This window comes from Tachysurus vachellii, chromosome 2 (assembly GCF_030014155.1).
Source record: "Tachysurus vachellii isolate PV-2020 chromosome 2, HZAU_Pvac_v1, whole genome shotgun sequence".
In the NCBI taxonomy this organism is placed as follows: Eukaryota; Metazoa; Chordata; class Actinopteri; order Siluriformes; family Bagridae; genus Tachysurus; species Tachysurus vachellii.
In genome coordinates this window covers 31,463,791-31,478,492 of record NC_083461.1, presented here as the reverse complement: position 1 = coordinate 31,478,492, position 14,702 = coordinate 31,463,791, and the positions used below count along the sequence as shown (strand labels likewise).

The 14,702-nt window shown below is 39.8% G+C and overlaps 1 protein-coding gene across 8 annotated transcripts in view; it reads right to left on the bottom strand.

Annotated features, from left to right (window-relative positions):
- Nucleotides 1–14,702, bottom strand: part of LOC132841763 (adhesion G protein-coupled receptor L3-like) — a 276,039-nt gene that overhangs the window by 89,443 nt on the left and 171,894 nt on the right. For all 8 annotated transcript variants that reach the window (XM_060864273.1, XM_060864276.1, XM_060864278.1 and 5 more), the window contains one exon: nt 1,121–1,474. In XM_060864273.1, the coding sequence (XP_060720256.1) occupies nt 1,121–1,474 (354 nt within the window). The remainder of the gene's footprint in view (nt 1–1,120; nt 1,475–14,702) is intronic.

Genomic DNA, 14,702 nt, shown 5'->3' with positions numbered 1-14,702 from the left:
AAAAGAACAAGATGAAGAGATGGATATAGGGAGCAGATTGTTTCTAGTTGGTAGGTTAACTCGTGTGCTATCGTTTTAACAGTAAGGACCTGTTTGACTTGGAAGTGATAACTAACTGGTTTCGTAGATATTCATAACGTAACTATAAACGGATATAAAGTTTGACGCTGGTGTAGTGTAAGAGGTATAAAACATGTTAGGATCACATTATCACTTTATTCATTAAAGGTGGGGTCTCCGTTGTTTGAGAAATGCTTCAGAAAACTGAGTCGGGACGACAAACAAAACAAAAATCAAAACAAACGTGTAGCCAATGAGCGTGTCTTGTCAATATGGGCGGAGAGAGTGTTCAGTGCGTGATCCATCAGCTTTCCAGCGCTGGAGAGAACTGAAGGAGCAGGAAGTTGGCCGCATATTCACAGATTCGAGTTTCCCGAGTCAAAAACTCCTGAGCTAAACGCTTTTACTACACTACTAACTTCTAACAGCGTTTAGCTCAGGAGTTATTGACTCGGGAAACTCGAATCTGTGAACATGCGGCCAACTTCCCGCTCCTTCAGTTCTCTCCAGCGCTGGAAGGCTGATCCTATATTAACACAGGTCCTGCTGCTTGCCTTATCGTAAGCCTTTCTTCGCGTACTTTCTTTGTTTTTATCCTCCATGTCAATGTTAAAACCACTTTCTGCTAATGTCACACATGCGCACTGAACACCCTCTCCGCCCATATTGACAAGACACGCCCCTTTCTGCTCACTGGCTACACATTTGTTTTGATTTTTGTTTTGTTTGTAGTCCCGACTTAGTTTTCCGAAGCATTTCTCAAACAACAGAGACCCTACCCTTAAGTTATATTGTATAGTAATTAAATATACTAATATACGGCAGCCGTGTGGAAATATGAGAAATGACCTACAGAGAAGTCCATTGCCAGAAAACATCTCACAGCAGAAGTTATTTCCTATTTCGGCTTACTGTGATTAAAAATGTATTATATACAGAATAGAGAAGGCGGGTTCAAAAAATATTACTCTCTGTCAAGCTGGCAAACTATGATCAAGTACAAATTAATCCCTATTAATATTGTATTATTTAATGAATTATTATATATGGCATTTGTTACCTATTGTACCGAATGGACACGGCTGTGTAGCGGTGAGGCCCTGCCGAGTTTTGGGCCAGGTTAGCTCTGCCTCGACAGTCGGGTTACAGAACTCTGCAGCGTAGTTAGGCAGGACAGAGGAAGGTGGTGGACGTGTGCTGGAAAGTGGCCCTGCGCCTCCTGGAGGTCGGAGCTCTATGGTGGTAGTGTGTGCCCTCGGCGTGAACACGCTCAGAGCCGGGGATCTGGTAGAGCTAGAGGTGGTGGTTGTAGTGGTAGAGGCGGTGGCTGTGGATACTGTAGTCGGCTGAGTGGAAATCCTGGTGGTAGTGGTTGTAGTGGTGTCCATGAAGACCTGAACCGACGAAGACGACTCTGTGGAGGCAGAAGGAGAGAAGATGCATGGAGTCAGTTGAGGATGCTGATGGACTAGCGAGAAGTAAATAGATTTACGTTTGTATTTGGAGCACGACTGCATCCTGAGTCGTAACTCATTACAGTCTTTGAGGCTACAAGTGAAAATGAGAGAGAGTGAGAAAGAGAAAGAGACAGTGACACAGTGGGAGGGAGAGAACGAAAGAGAGAGAGAGAGAGAGAGAGAGAGAGAGAGAGAGAGTCAGCTTCAAATCAGCCATTCAATTAAACTTGACAGGTTTCTACATGGGCCTCCTACCACTTGACTTCACAAACAGCGTACAAACATACACACCCAAAGAGAGAGACAGCTACAACATGCTCAGTATACACACGCACACACACACACACACACACACACACACACACACACACACACACACACTCACTCTAGGCACTCTAGTTAGGCTAACAAATCAATAAGAATGTTCAACATTGCCTCTAGAACAAAGTGAACTGAAGGGAAAGATGTCTTCAACAAATACCCCTTTCCCCTCACATACTCTTTTCCTGTCCGTTTCCCCTGCACACGTACACATGCCATGATACAAATGCTGTCTGCACCCAGAGGAAGAAAGCATCACGCTGCACCATATAACAAGGACCAGAGCAGAACTCTAGCAGTATAGGCATGCATGACCTTGTGTAACAGCAGCAAGGTCATTTATAACAGAACGTACTCAGACAAATTGTTATATACTGAGCAGGTCCCACACAATCCCATCTGATACCAGGTTGACAAACATGGCTGCCGTGAAGTTTTACAGGTTAATTTGTGAAGCAATGCATGTTTCCATGGTAACCACACTGACCTTTTGTGCTTGGAGGGAAAAATTAAGAAATCATGGCTCAAAATGAACTTTTTTAACCGATGTCCCTGAAATCACCCGGGATAGCAATTTCAATCATCTTGAAACAACCTTGACCATAACGAGTACTACTTTTTTCTTATAATAAGAATTATAAATTGTGAAAGAACAAATCACTTCAGGCCAGCACAAAGCTTTAGTCTGCTGTCAATCAAAACGGTCAGGGTAGGCAAGCTGGCAAGTAGACTGACGTTAATGTTAACATAATAGCTAGGTGCTGTTTGGCTGAACAATACAGTCTGACAGAATTTGTTTCCTAGCATAGTACTTTTACTGGCATTGTCAGAGGTGATGACGGCTCTTCACGTCTCCCTTTGAGACCCTCTGTTCCCTTTTCTGGAATTAGTCTCAGCGTACTTTGTTCCAATAGCTATCGTCGTACGTAAGACGAACTATTAACTATTGAATACCTTTAACCTCTTAAACCTTTGTTCTGTATTTTCCTGAATTCTGTACAAAGGCAGCGAGACACAACAGGGCTCGTTTGGTGTGGGATTTGTGAGAGAAATGAAATACTGAAGCAGACTGTGCCGTGGGACAACAAGGTGTCATTAATTTACAGCTCTGTGTGTTTATTTGACACGGCGGTAGATTAGTTAAGCGTCACTTCTACGCTATTCTGACCGCATCCGAGAAATGAAACAGACCATAACACACACACAAAACACACACACACATACACACACCTACACACAGACATGTTAATTGCAAAATAAGGAGATGAAATTAATTTTGCCAGCAGCACTTTATGAGGCTGTATTGAGCGTCTAATTGAGACAGACAGAAAGAGGGGGAAAAGTAGACAGGGAAAGAGAAAGAAAGAGAGAGAGTGAATTAAGATTATAAAATGAGACATAGGTCAGTTCTACAAGGCTGGATGTCTACCATACTTTACAAAATGAACCACCAAAGACCAACACGTAAAAGCACAGAAAAATACAAATTTTCACATTTTTTAAGCGATAGCATTCACCATCAAACCCAGACACTATTAACATCAATATATCGTCGCTGGTCAGGGTATATTCTGGCAAACGGTTTCCCTATTGCGTTTCGCAATCGGCATAGCAAACTGTAGCACACTCCGTTTACCAACACGCGATGGGTAATTCGCAAAGCACAACGTTCCTTCCGTTTTCCCAGCGCGATACCATGGAAAGGAATTAAAAGTACGAGGCTCCAGGTGTAAGAGGCGGGGCAACAGTTACGAAATTTCAAACTTAAAGTTCATGCAAACACATATTAATAGACAGGTTTCAGTCAAATATTTATGGTTTATTTAGCAAAATTCAGTGTTATAAACATGCATCCTCTTCTATGTTTAATATTCTCATCAAAGTGGGAATCATGAATTCAAAATAATAAAAGATAGGCTACTACACCTGTCAGAGGAAATGAAATTTATTTTTGTGCCCTTTAATTTATTTTATTATTTTTCTATGTTTGTGTTAGATAAATTCATTTGTGTGAAAATGGTATCACAAAAACAAGTAAATTGATGCTGAATAATAATTAATTACGTTTCGTATAGACGGTGACAAGGGAGTGTGCTAAAGTTTGCTATGCCGACTGCGAAATTCAATAGGGAAACCGTTTGCCAGAATATACCCTGACAAACATTCATAATATTCATAATATTCACTATCACCAGTATTCGCTATCAAACACCAAAGTTCATCCCTAAGCACGATTAACAGTATTTTTAACCTATACTGTATTTACCATCAGTAGTCAACATCATCCATCAAATACACCAACGTAAAAAACAGCTATCACTTTTGACACACATACATTAAGCATCATCATAAACCAATTTGTGTGCAGTGGTGGCTCAAGTGGTTCAAGACCCGGCACTGCCAAGCTGCCACTGTTGGGGCCTTGAGCAAGGGCTTTATCCTTCCCTGCTCCAGGGGTGCTGTATCATAGCTGCCTCTGCGCTCTAACCCCAACCTCCTCAGTTGGGATATGTGAAAAAAAGGATTCTATAATGTATATGTGGCAATACTAAAGGCTTCCATGCCCCAATTCAATTCATTCAATTCAAACTATCTATCAGCCATGAAAAACCATTCATGATTAAAGAAAATAAAATCACCTTTAAGCCCTAAAAAACACTCTACCCCATCATACGGCAACAATCACCACCAAAAACCAACCGTCAAATGCCTGTATTTACTATAAACACATCACATTCTCTATCAAACCATTTGAAAACCAACATTTATCAATAAACACCGTTATTCACTGCCATATCCCATCCCGTAATATAAAATCCTGTCAGCTGTCTTCAGAAATAATGCACTAACAATGACAAGCCAAATAACCCGATGTGAAAAGAGGGAAAGATTTCTTTAAAATTTTCACTGATCACACACAGGTGCAGCGCTCAAACACAGTCTTGGGGTTTGTTGGCGTTCGTTGGAGAATTTTTTTTCTGGCACGAGCTCAGAGCTTTAGTTACCCTGTCAGCTCTGAAATACCCCTGACCCGTTTTGCTGAACCTTTGGGTCCGTTTCACTTTTCAAACACTTCAAACTATATAGAACTGCACTGAAGAGGCACATGGGCACAAGGCCAGTGTCGTGTTCACACACACACACACAGACTCACACACACAGACACACACATCCATGTTGCTGCACAAGAAAACAAAAATAAAGAAGCGAAAGAGCAACTCAGAAAAAGTGACAGAAACTAGGAAACTAGAGAAAAGAAAAAAAATGCAGGAAACAGGAATTAGCCAGTGATGCGAAGTAAGAACAAAGCTTGTTTACTGAAAGTGTGTATGAGAAGAAAGCTAACATGGAAGAGGTGTGTGAGAGACTAAGAGACACTCCAGCTCACTGTAATTCCCCCTACCGGTCATGTCATTCACACATTTGTCTGTGGAAAGTGATAATTATGGCACTTCCATCTGTCTGGTGACCATATGCAAGCACTAAAAGAACAGCTACGGAGGGAGAGTTTTGTTAATACGTAACAAGCGAGAACAAGTAAAAACTGGGTTGTGGAACATATCCATATGCTCGACGAAAGATTAGCAGAGGAAAATGGATTCTTAATGAGGAATCTGAAGAAAATCCTTCAACCTAAAAAAGCAAACTTCTGCTATGTCTATTTCAAGTCATTACTAAACACTATAAAGTCTATTTTCCCACTATAACATAATACAGCACAAACATTTCAGAGCAAACTCATCCTACATCATTTAAATTGATGGTTCCTGGCTTTCATTATGCTACTTCAACCATCAGACGAGGGTTCCTCAAGGGTTCCTTGGCTAGTTCTTGGCTTCCCTAAAGAATTTTACTTGGAGCTCTGAATGGGAAACATTTTGATATAAGGTTCTACATAAAATATTTAAGAATCTCCTAAGAATTACAATACCTCATATAACTGCTGCTATAATATTAAGTGTTCATTCCAGTATTTCTGCACATGCAATATAGAACATATGGTATGTACGCTGGACGGCGATGCTTTTGTGTGTTGTCTTTTGTGCAATGTATTTTGTGTAATGTCTTGTATTGTTCATTTTCTTGTAATCTCATTTCATTGTGTGCTGCAACAGCTATATATGGTTGAAATGACAATAAAAGATTCTTGACTTGAATTGATTTGAGAATTAATATGACAATATACTAGAAATTATTAAATGTTATATTTTACAAATCCATCCTTTGATAAAAAAAAAAAAAAAAACCAAGTTTTAGTTTTACAGTTTAAAAAAAATGCTGTAAGCATTCACAATCACCACAAACTCCAGAAAACTTTGCGGTTTTCAAGATTTTTCAGAATCCTAAACTCCTTCTCTTACTTCCATGACATCTTTCTCATTTTCTTCTTTTATTACTATGCTAACATTTAAAAAGATCCGATTATAAGAACTGACAGGGAACACCAATTATGCCACATCATCCCGCAATGCCGGTTTCCAGCCACAAGCCAAAGCTTCATACCAGCAAATTTGAAGCTTTAAAGATTTCAACCTTGCCTTAATTATGCCCACCTCTAGTCATCTTCCAGCAGCAAGAAAATTAAGACACACTTCCTTCACTGCTAGGAAGGCTTATTACTATGCAAGCAGGCCTTGTCATTTTTAATTACTCGCCACATCAAGGAGGACCGGTCTAACTTCATTAGCATTTCATTTTGTCACCAACAGTGCAGGAGGTCCATTTTAGTTAGTCAAAACAATCGTTCCTGGGTATTCCACAGCTGGATCTCATGTCAGTGCTGCGTGGCAACTGGAATGAATCAGCCATCAGAAGGGCCACACTTCCACACAATAAAATGATCACCTGTCACCAAATATAGTTTGCTATATGGAGAAGACAGGGTTCAGACTTTTAATTCTTGCATCTAAACATGCTCCAACAAATATCACTAATCAGAACAAATCAGAACATAAAGCATTCATTACTTACAACAAATAACAATCAAACACCATTATTAACTATCAAACGCCAACATTAATCACCAAATACCAACTAGATCATCAGACACCATTGGTAACCATCAAACACCAACATATGACTATAAACAGTAATATTAACCACCAAACACCAACATTTTGCTCCAAACAGCCATATTCACCTTCAAACACCAATACTAACCATCAAACACCTACAAGCAAACTCAAAAACCAAACATTATCATGCCTACCAATACCTATCACCCAACAACAATCTTCACAATTAAAAACCAAACATTCACCATGATCATACCCAAATATCAACACCATCGGGCATCAAATGAACCAACAAACACCTACATTCAATAGACAACATCCACCACCAAAGCACAACAGTTTCTATCAACAACCGACATTTACCATCAAGCAGGAAAATTAACATGCATTAAAAAAACAAATACCTACATTTAGCATAAAAAAAAACAGAATTAATGATCAACATTAATGATTTAACACCAATGTTTACAAAAAAACATCTAATTAACACCAACCATATTAATATGTCAAAAAAAAACAACCATCATCAAACACCTGCATGTCCCACGGATAATCAAAATCCACCACCGATCACCACCGTTCACTAATAAACACCAATACAGACCCACTGACATTATAATACAGCAGTGGGAATAAACTAGTTTAGAATAAACTAGTGCTTGTTTATTCCAGAGCTGGATTTAATTTTAGTGTAGCATGCCAGCTTGAATGAATCAAGCGTCAGCCGGGGCACACTTCTACAGCATAGTTAAAACGATGGCTTAAAACGATCCCCTGTCAGCTCAGATAGAAGGATACACAGAGGAAACAGAACCTAGATTGCAATTCTCTAAGTTCTAGTGAGTTCGGGGTCAACATCCAGAGGCTCCACATGTGGACTAAATTAGGTCAATTGCCTTCTGGCTGGAGCGCATTTTCAGAGTTTGAGCTTCATTCCTAGGTTACATGGCTCTCGTTTCTTGTGTTTGACATGTGCCCCCTAAATGCTGGGAGATGTGGCGGTAGGCTATGACATATGAGGCAAAGCTTTACTCTGCCGAGGGGGAGGTCAGGACGCAGGATTAGCATATTACAAGGAGACTTTCAGTCACAAAAGCTAACCTGAATACAAAATAAGCCTATGGGAGGTAAGCACTTATAATAATTGGTACTGTTGCTAATATTGCTAATGTTCCTAAAAGTAATTAGATGTCTGGGTAGTATAGATGGACTAGATGATATTTTTGCCCTCTGCTAGTTGATTATTGAAAAAATGTGTATATGTATGAGTGACACAAAGAGTCAAAAGGGAAAGAGAGAGAGAGAGAGAGAGAGAGAGAGAGAGAGAGAGAGAGAGAGAGAGGAAAAAGAAAGAAATGATAAAGCTACTGTCACCTCTGTCAATGGTAGACTCTAAAACTCTCACCTCAGGACTGCCGTTTCTGACTAAAATTAGCACATATCTTTAGCTCTGAAAGCTAATCTGAATACTCGAGAAGCCAAAGCAAGCACATATACTGTTAATACTGCACTTCAATTATTGCTAACATTGCTAACTATTATGAACACTGAATAAAAGTCTGGGTAATAGATAATAGCTAATAGCAAATGCCAGTGCCAGTGACAGATCCTAAATCTTTCACCTCAAGGCTAGCATTAGTGATTATCATTTGCAGCTAGCTACATACAGTACTATTAGAGTGATGTTCATTTGGGAATATAATGTGACATGATACAGCGTAAATGACCTGAACCAAGTCACTGTTTACAGTTTAATTGGTCAAGCTGCCTTCATTAGATAAGCCAGGGACAAGGAAACAGTGTTACGTGTATAGACACATCTAGGTACAAACACACATACACAAACACACAATCAATACACCCTCACAAATGTCTACAAGCATTAATAAGGTCTCTGATTAGCTGTTATTTTCTTCTCATCTCTTTTTGCATTCCTCTCTTTCGCTCTCACATACCCACACACACACAAACACACAAACACACACACACACACACACACACACTATCCTTTTCTTAAATTGCCAAGATTGTCTGCTGGGTAAATGAATCACTCCAGAACACCTTCACTATGACATTCTGTTTCACAAGCTAATGTTTCAAGTTAGAGAATCAAATCGCAAATCTCATGCGGACTTTAAATTACCTCAGAGCTAACGTTCGTGATCAGTATTAACAGCCTGGAAGCATCACTGTGGGTTTGCAGACGTTATCAGAAACAAATGGCACTGAATTATGCCACCAATTAAATTACAAGAAACACGGTTGGCGTGAAAGAGTGCAACACATGTAAGTAGGTGGCTCACTGAAACTTTTCCAATGTTCTTTATCGAATGATAAGTAAGTGATTCTGGGAAGAAAAAAAAATGTCAAAAATGTCAAACTTTACTCATGAACGTGGTCACTCATCTTTGAATCATTTTTACAGATTTTCCACGCGGAAACAGACGGTGGTTCTTTCTTACATGCTGATTTTTTTTCAGTACTGAAGTAACTAACTATAACAAAATATCAAGATCCAATTTGGCTTTAAGAAAAACTTTACCATAATGCACGGTTGTCAACACTGGGTTGTTGATGTTGGCATGTACCTGACCCAGGCTAGCTCTCGCAATATTGTCCATTTAATTTGTCTTGTGTGGTCGTGTACCAACCTTTACTTTTGCTGCTTGTGGGCGTGTGTTTCCATGATGAACACTAGTACTACATATCACTTCAAAAACGTATTAGTTTTAGCCAATAAATGTTATATCCTTAGATTCAGAGCAGTGGTGGCTCAAGTTGTTAAGGCTCTGAGTTGTCAATTCGGAAGGTCAGAGTTTAAGCCCCAGCATTGCCAAGCTGAAACTGTTGGGCATTTATGCAAGGCCCTTAACCCTCCCTCCTCTAGGGGTGCTTTATCATAGTTGGCCCTGCGCTCTGACCCCAAGCTCTTCCACTCTGCTGTATTTTCTTTTCATAGATTTCTATTATTTCATTTTATTCTTTTTTTTAAGGGAGATGTGCAAAGTATGAATTTCATTGTATGTATCTAAACCATTGTGTTTTCACTGTGTACATGACAATAAACTTCTTGAATCTTGAATGTACAGTATATGTGGCAATAATACAGGCGTCTATGCCCCAATTTAATTGATCGTTATTTGTTGGTATATTAGCAAAGCAAGATAATTGTACAAGCTATGTTTAATCGACAGTGGCTTGAGCAATCTGTGCTACTTCTTTCCATGTTTTATTTTTCTTTGTCATTGTATGTCATTTTATACTTCAATGAGAATTTAAAGAGAATCAGTATATAATAATATAATGAAATCATAGGTATACATTTTTCTTCCATTTTGGACAGAAAATTGGAACTAATTTGAAATATGAACTAAAGTTGCGACTGCAGAATTGACCACAGGAGCCTTAAAATTAATCCCAAAAATCATTCCAGCCAACAGAACCAAATTTTCATAGATCCGATTCATACATCGCTTATTAATCTGTTGCTTGCTACTGTTGCTAAAAACACGGCTGTCTCTCACACATAGTATACATGGAAAATAAAAGCTCATCTGTTGCTCACTAACGTAAATGTTGGGTTATTCGGTTTAACTTGCTCATTTAATAGACCTACACCTTGTTCTGTGTCCATTTTATGTTCATTTGTGGCTAATCGTGTGTGAAAAAAAAAAGAAAAGAAAAGCTAAAACACTCAGCCCTCAAGGCTTCTGAACAGACTGTCCGAGATCTAAATCTGGAGATAAAAAGTCATCTGCTGGTTGAATAATAACGTGCAATTCAGAAATGTCTGCAGAACTTCCGCCGGGCTACACAATGCGTCGAGAGAGAGAGAGAGAGAGAGAGAGAGAGAGAGAGAGAGAGAGAGAGTTGAAGGAGAAGAAAGGTAATGTTTGTATGCTATAATTACTTTGAGAGTGCTTACCAAAATCCAGGGTTTCTAAGCTGCTTTACAGAATACACTCAGTCACACACCTACACACACACACACACACACACACACACACACACACACACACACACACTGCATGTTTGAATGTTAGTTAAGCATTCTGGAGCTGAAGGAGCTGTCAGCAAAAGGAGCGATTTCTGAGGTGAGTGGTGCACTGCACAATGACACAGCCACTCCAAGACACGAGGACAGACCCCGAGAGAACTGTAGACTCTTACTAGAGCTGCCATTTTCCCCACTCTATGTCTTTCACACATGCATATACAAGACACAAACATACACACAGATGGCAGCCTGAGCTTGCGACATGCGAATGCCAGACAGGCAGTGTGTGTATGTGTGTGGGGATTTAGATGCCAAACAGACCACGGCGGGTGCCATGATCTGCAGATGGCAGAGATTAAGAGGTCTCAAGCTCAAAGACAGTGGACAGACAATGATGAAAGAAAGAGAGAGAGAGAGAGAGAGAGAGAGAGAGAGAGAGAGAGAGAGAGAGAGAGAGAAGAGATGTAGCTCAAGTAGTCCAAAAAGTTATAAAAAATTCTATTTTATTATTAGGATGCTGAATTGTATTTATAGTTTACATTTACGCCATTTGGCCGACACCTTTATCCAGAACAACTTACATTTGATCTAATTTTTTAAAGCTGAGCAATTCAGGGTTGCCTTGCTCAGGGGCCCAGCAGTGTCACCTTGGTAGACCTGGGATTTGAACTTACAACCTTCCAATCAGTAGTTCAACACCTTAACCAATAGGCTACATCGTGTACCACATACAATATGGTCAACATGAGATTTCAAATTCAGGGCCATCTTAGTTGAGACCATAACAAGACCATAGCCAATGGTATCCAAGAGAAGCCTGAGTATTACACTGAGGGAAAATCGAGACGAGACCAACACCATTCAAGGCCCGAATCCACGCCGAGACCATGACCATGAGATTTCTTTTGAATTAACCACAATATCGTATCATACAAAGAACATCAATTTTCTGCATTCAAATGTAGCTGTTATTACACAGACTTGTGTTGTATAATTTTGAACATAAAAACCTGAAGTGTTTTGGAGCATTATTATTAGAGAAAACAGGAAAAAAAATCTTGTTCATGAAAACTATGCTATGTCTCACGTTTGAGTTTATTCCAAGGTCTGAGCTACTGATGTTGTGGTTTCCAGACCAGTTCCAAGACCAAGACAAGCACCACAATTTCCAGAATCGACTGTTAGACGCAAACAACACTGAGCTTTAGAACAACCCAGAAATTTCCTGACTAAATTCCATATAAAATTTTAGCTTTATAAAATCGACATCTGTGACTATCATCGTAACGGTCAAGGCCACTTCACATCTACACAAATTAACATAAGATATCATCAGCAGAAGAAAAAACTGAACAGTAATAACGATCCCGTTTTGCCATTTGCACCATTTTCTCGCTCGACTGCCACACAGGAGTGGTTATTAAAAAATGGTGAACGTTTAGCTGCAGTCAATATCTGTAATGCCTCTCAGAGCTGCACTAGAGCGAGTAATGGAGCAAGTAAATCCCAGTGGAAACTGCAGGACACTAATCATTCTGCCTGGGTGTGTCCTCCAGCTGTCTCTATAAGGTCTGTACCGTCACTCAGACCGCACTTTCAGAGACTCTGAAATTGTCCTTTGATCTTGTCTGATTTCAAGTATGCACCGGCAATGTCATTACATCACACTAACAACACGTTGGGAGAAGAAAGAAGAGAAAAGGTCAGCAAAGCGGATTCCAGAGGTCAGCCATAACGGAGCAGAGAGAAGAGAAGGGTCAAAGATGACAGGCAGATGAGGTAAGCTGGAGTTCTCTCCCCAAGAAGTCATCTTCATTACTGCACTGAAAACGAGTTTCTTCTAGAAAGATGGTCTTGTTAAGACACGGCTAAGACAAGCGGAGAAACATGCCGGACTGACCCGGTTCACCTGACTCAACTCTCAACTAGAGTGTGTATGTTTGCGTGTGTTTTCTCTCCAGGTTTCACTCAGAACCTCTGTAGATGTTTCCCACTGAGACAACAAAACAAAGAGGATGAATAATGATCTGGTTCTCATCCCAGCAAGCATGAACTCAGCATGCCTACACGAGCGCAGAACAAAACATCTTCTCTGAAAAAAGATGTTCATTTCAAAATAAAGATAGAAGATGTCCTTAGAAAGAATACTTCTGTACAATTCCTCTGTTGTCTTTCAGTGAAAATGTGGAGTATGTTTTTGGTTTTGTTTGTGCCTCTGCCCAAAACTTTCCAAACTCTGGATTTGAAGGGTTTAGGTGGGTCATGTGAGGTTATTGCTGTGAAGATGACGGTCATCAAACTAGAAATGCAGCAACGCAGAGAGAGAGATAGAGAGAGAGAATGAGGGTGGGAAGGGAAAGAGACAGCACTCACTTGTTGACCTTGGAGTTTGCTTTGAATCCGATTAAACCAAGAACAAAGAGGCAGATCTACATTCTGTGCTCTTGATAAGTTTTGTGTAAGACAACTTCTCCCTTATCTCAACTACCATTAATGGAGACTAGTTAGATATGACCCAAAAACCTGATGTTGTATGAGCTTCTGAAACGAAACTGGTAAAAAGACTAACTTCTAATAAAAGATTCATTTAGATCAGTTTATTACCACGGGGAAGTAAGGTTCCTTAAGGTTCCTTAAGGTTCCTCATTAACTAATGGTTTTTAAACAGAAAATCACCTTCTGGACAGGATTCCAGAGAAGTGGCAAGGTTTTGTCAGGAACAACACACTTTGGGATGTGCTGTTCTAGAAAGATAATGAAAGACAGGTATGGTGTGATGCGGTCTAACCTTCCGTTTTCCGTTAACAGCACATTCTGAAGTGTATTATTCATCTTATAGCACAACAATATGCCAATGCAAAATACATCTAATCCATCTACAGTAAGTTGCAGTGTCTGGAATTAGTTAGTCGTGTGGCAATGTCAAGTTCAAGGTCAATCTAGCAATCACTCACAAAGGCAGGTACAAAAAAACAAACAAACGGAGGTATTATGCATATACATTTTTGACTTTATGTATATATGTAGAAATTGAGTTTATTACGTTTACCCATTTTGTACCCGACACGTCGTTGTACACAAGTCTACAATTCAACATCAAGAGCACTATGAATACATCAATGCATAGTGATCTTTGTTCATTTTACTCAGTTCCTTGCATGCTTATGTATTGCAAGTCTGTGGATACACACGTACATACCAGTGAGGCCACAGCTGTGCTGGGAGTACATACCCAATGCTAGAAAGCTCTGTGTTGCAAGCTCCAGTGAGCAGGCAGATCAGTCTTATACACCTACAGGGCACAGGTGACATTGGGCCTGCTAGATAAACCAGTCTGTATTTACACAAGCGCACACACATATTCTCTGCATGCTCAGTAAGCACTGCATTTCCTTAAGTACAACACTGTGTAGGCCAATTCATTTCCAGTGAGAGGAAATTTGGCACTATATAGTTAGGTCACCTTCTTAGCCCTGGGTAGCTAATGTGTATAAGAACACCATTTTGAACACTTTCAACATTGGCAAGATCTGTGGCCCTATGGTTGCATCTCGGCATGGCAAGCCAAACAGGAACAAAAGAAGGAAGCGATTATGCACAATGGCTACTACGATGTTGCTTGAGGTTGGTATTCACACCACACATATGCGCAAACCCATTATCCCCTTTGTTAAAACAAAGAACTCAAGGAGACTGTTAGAGGGTGATGTAAATGTAAGAGATATTGGAAGAGATACAACTTTACAGAGAAGATGAGAATAAATGCATCATGTAGGTATGATGGTACTGGTGTGCAAATTTGGTCTGAAAAGTTAGTGGGACAAACTAATCTATGTAATTTGGTTTTGGGCA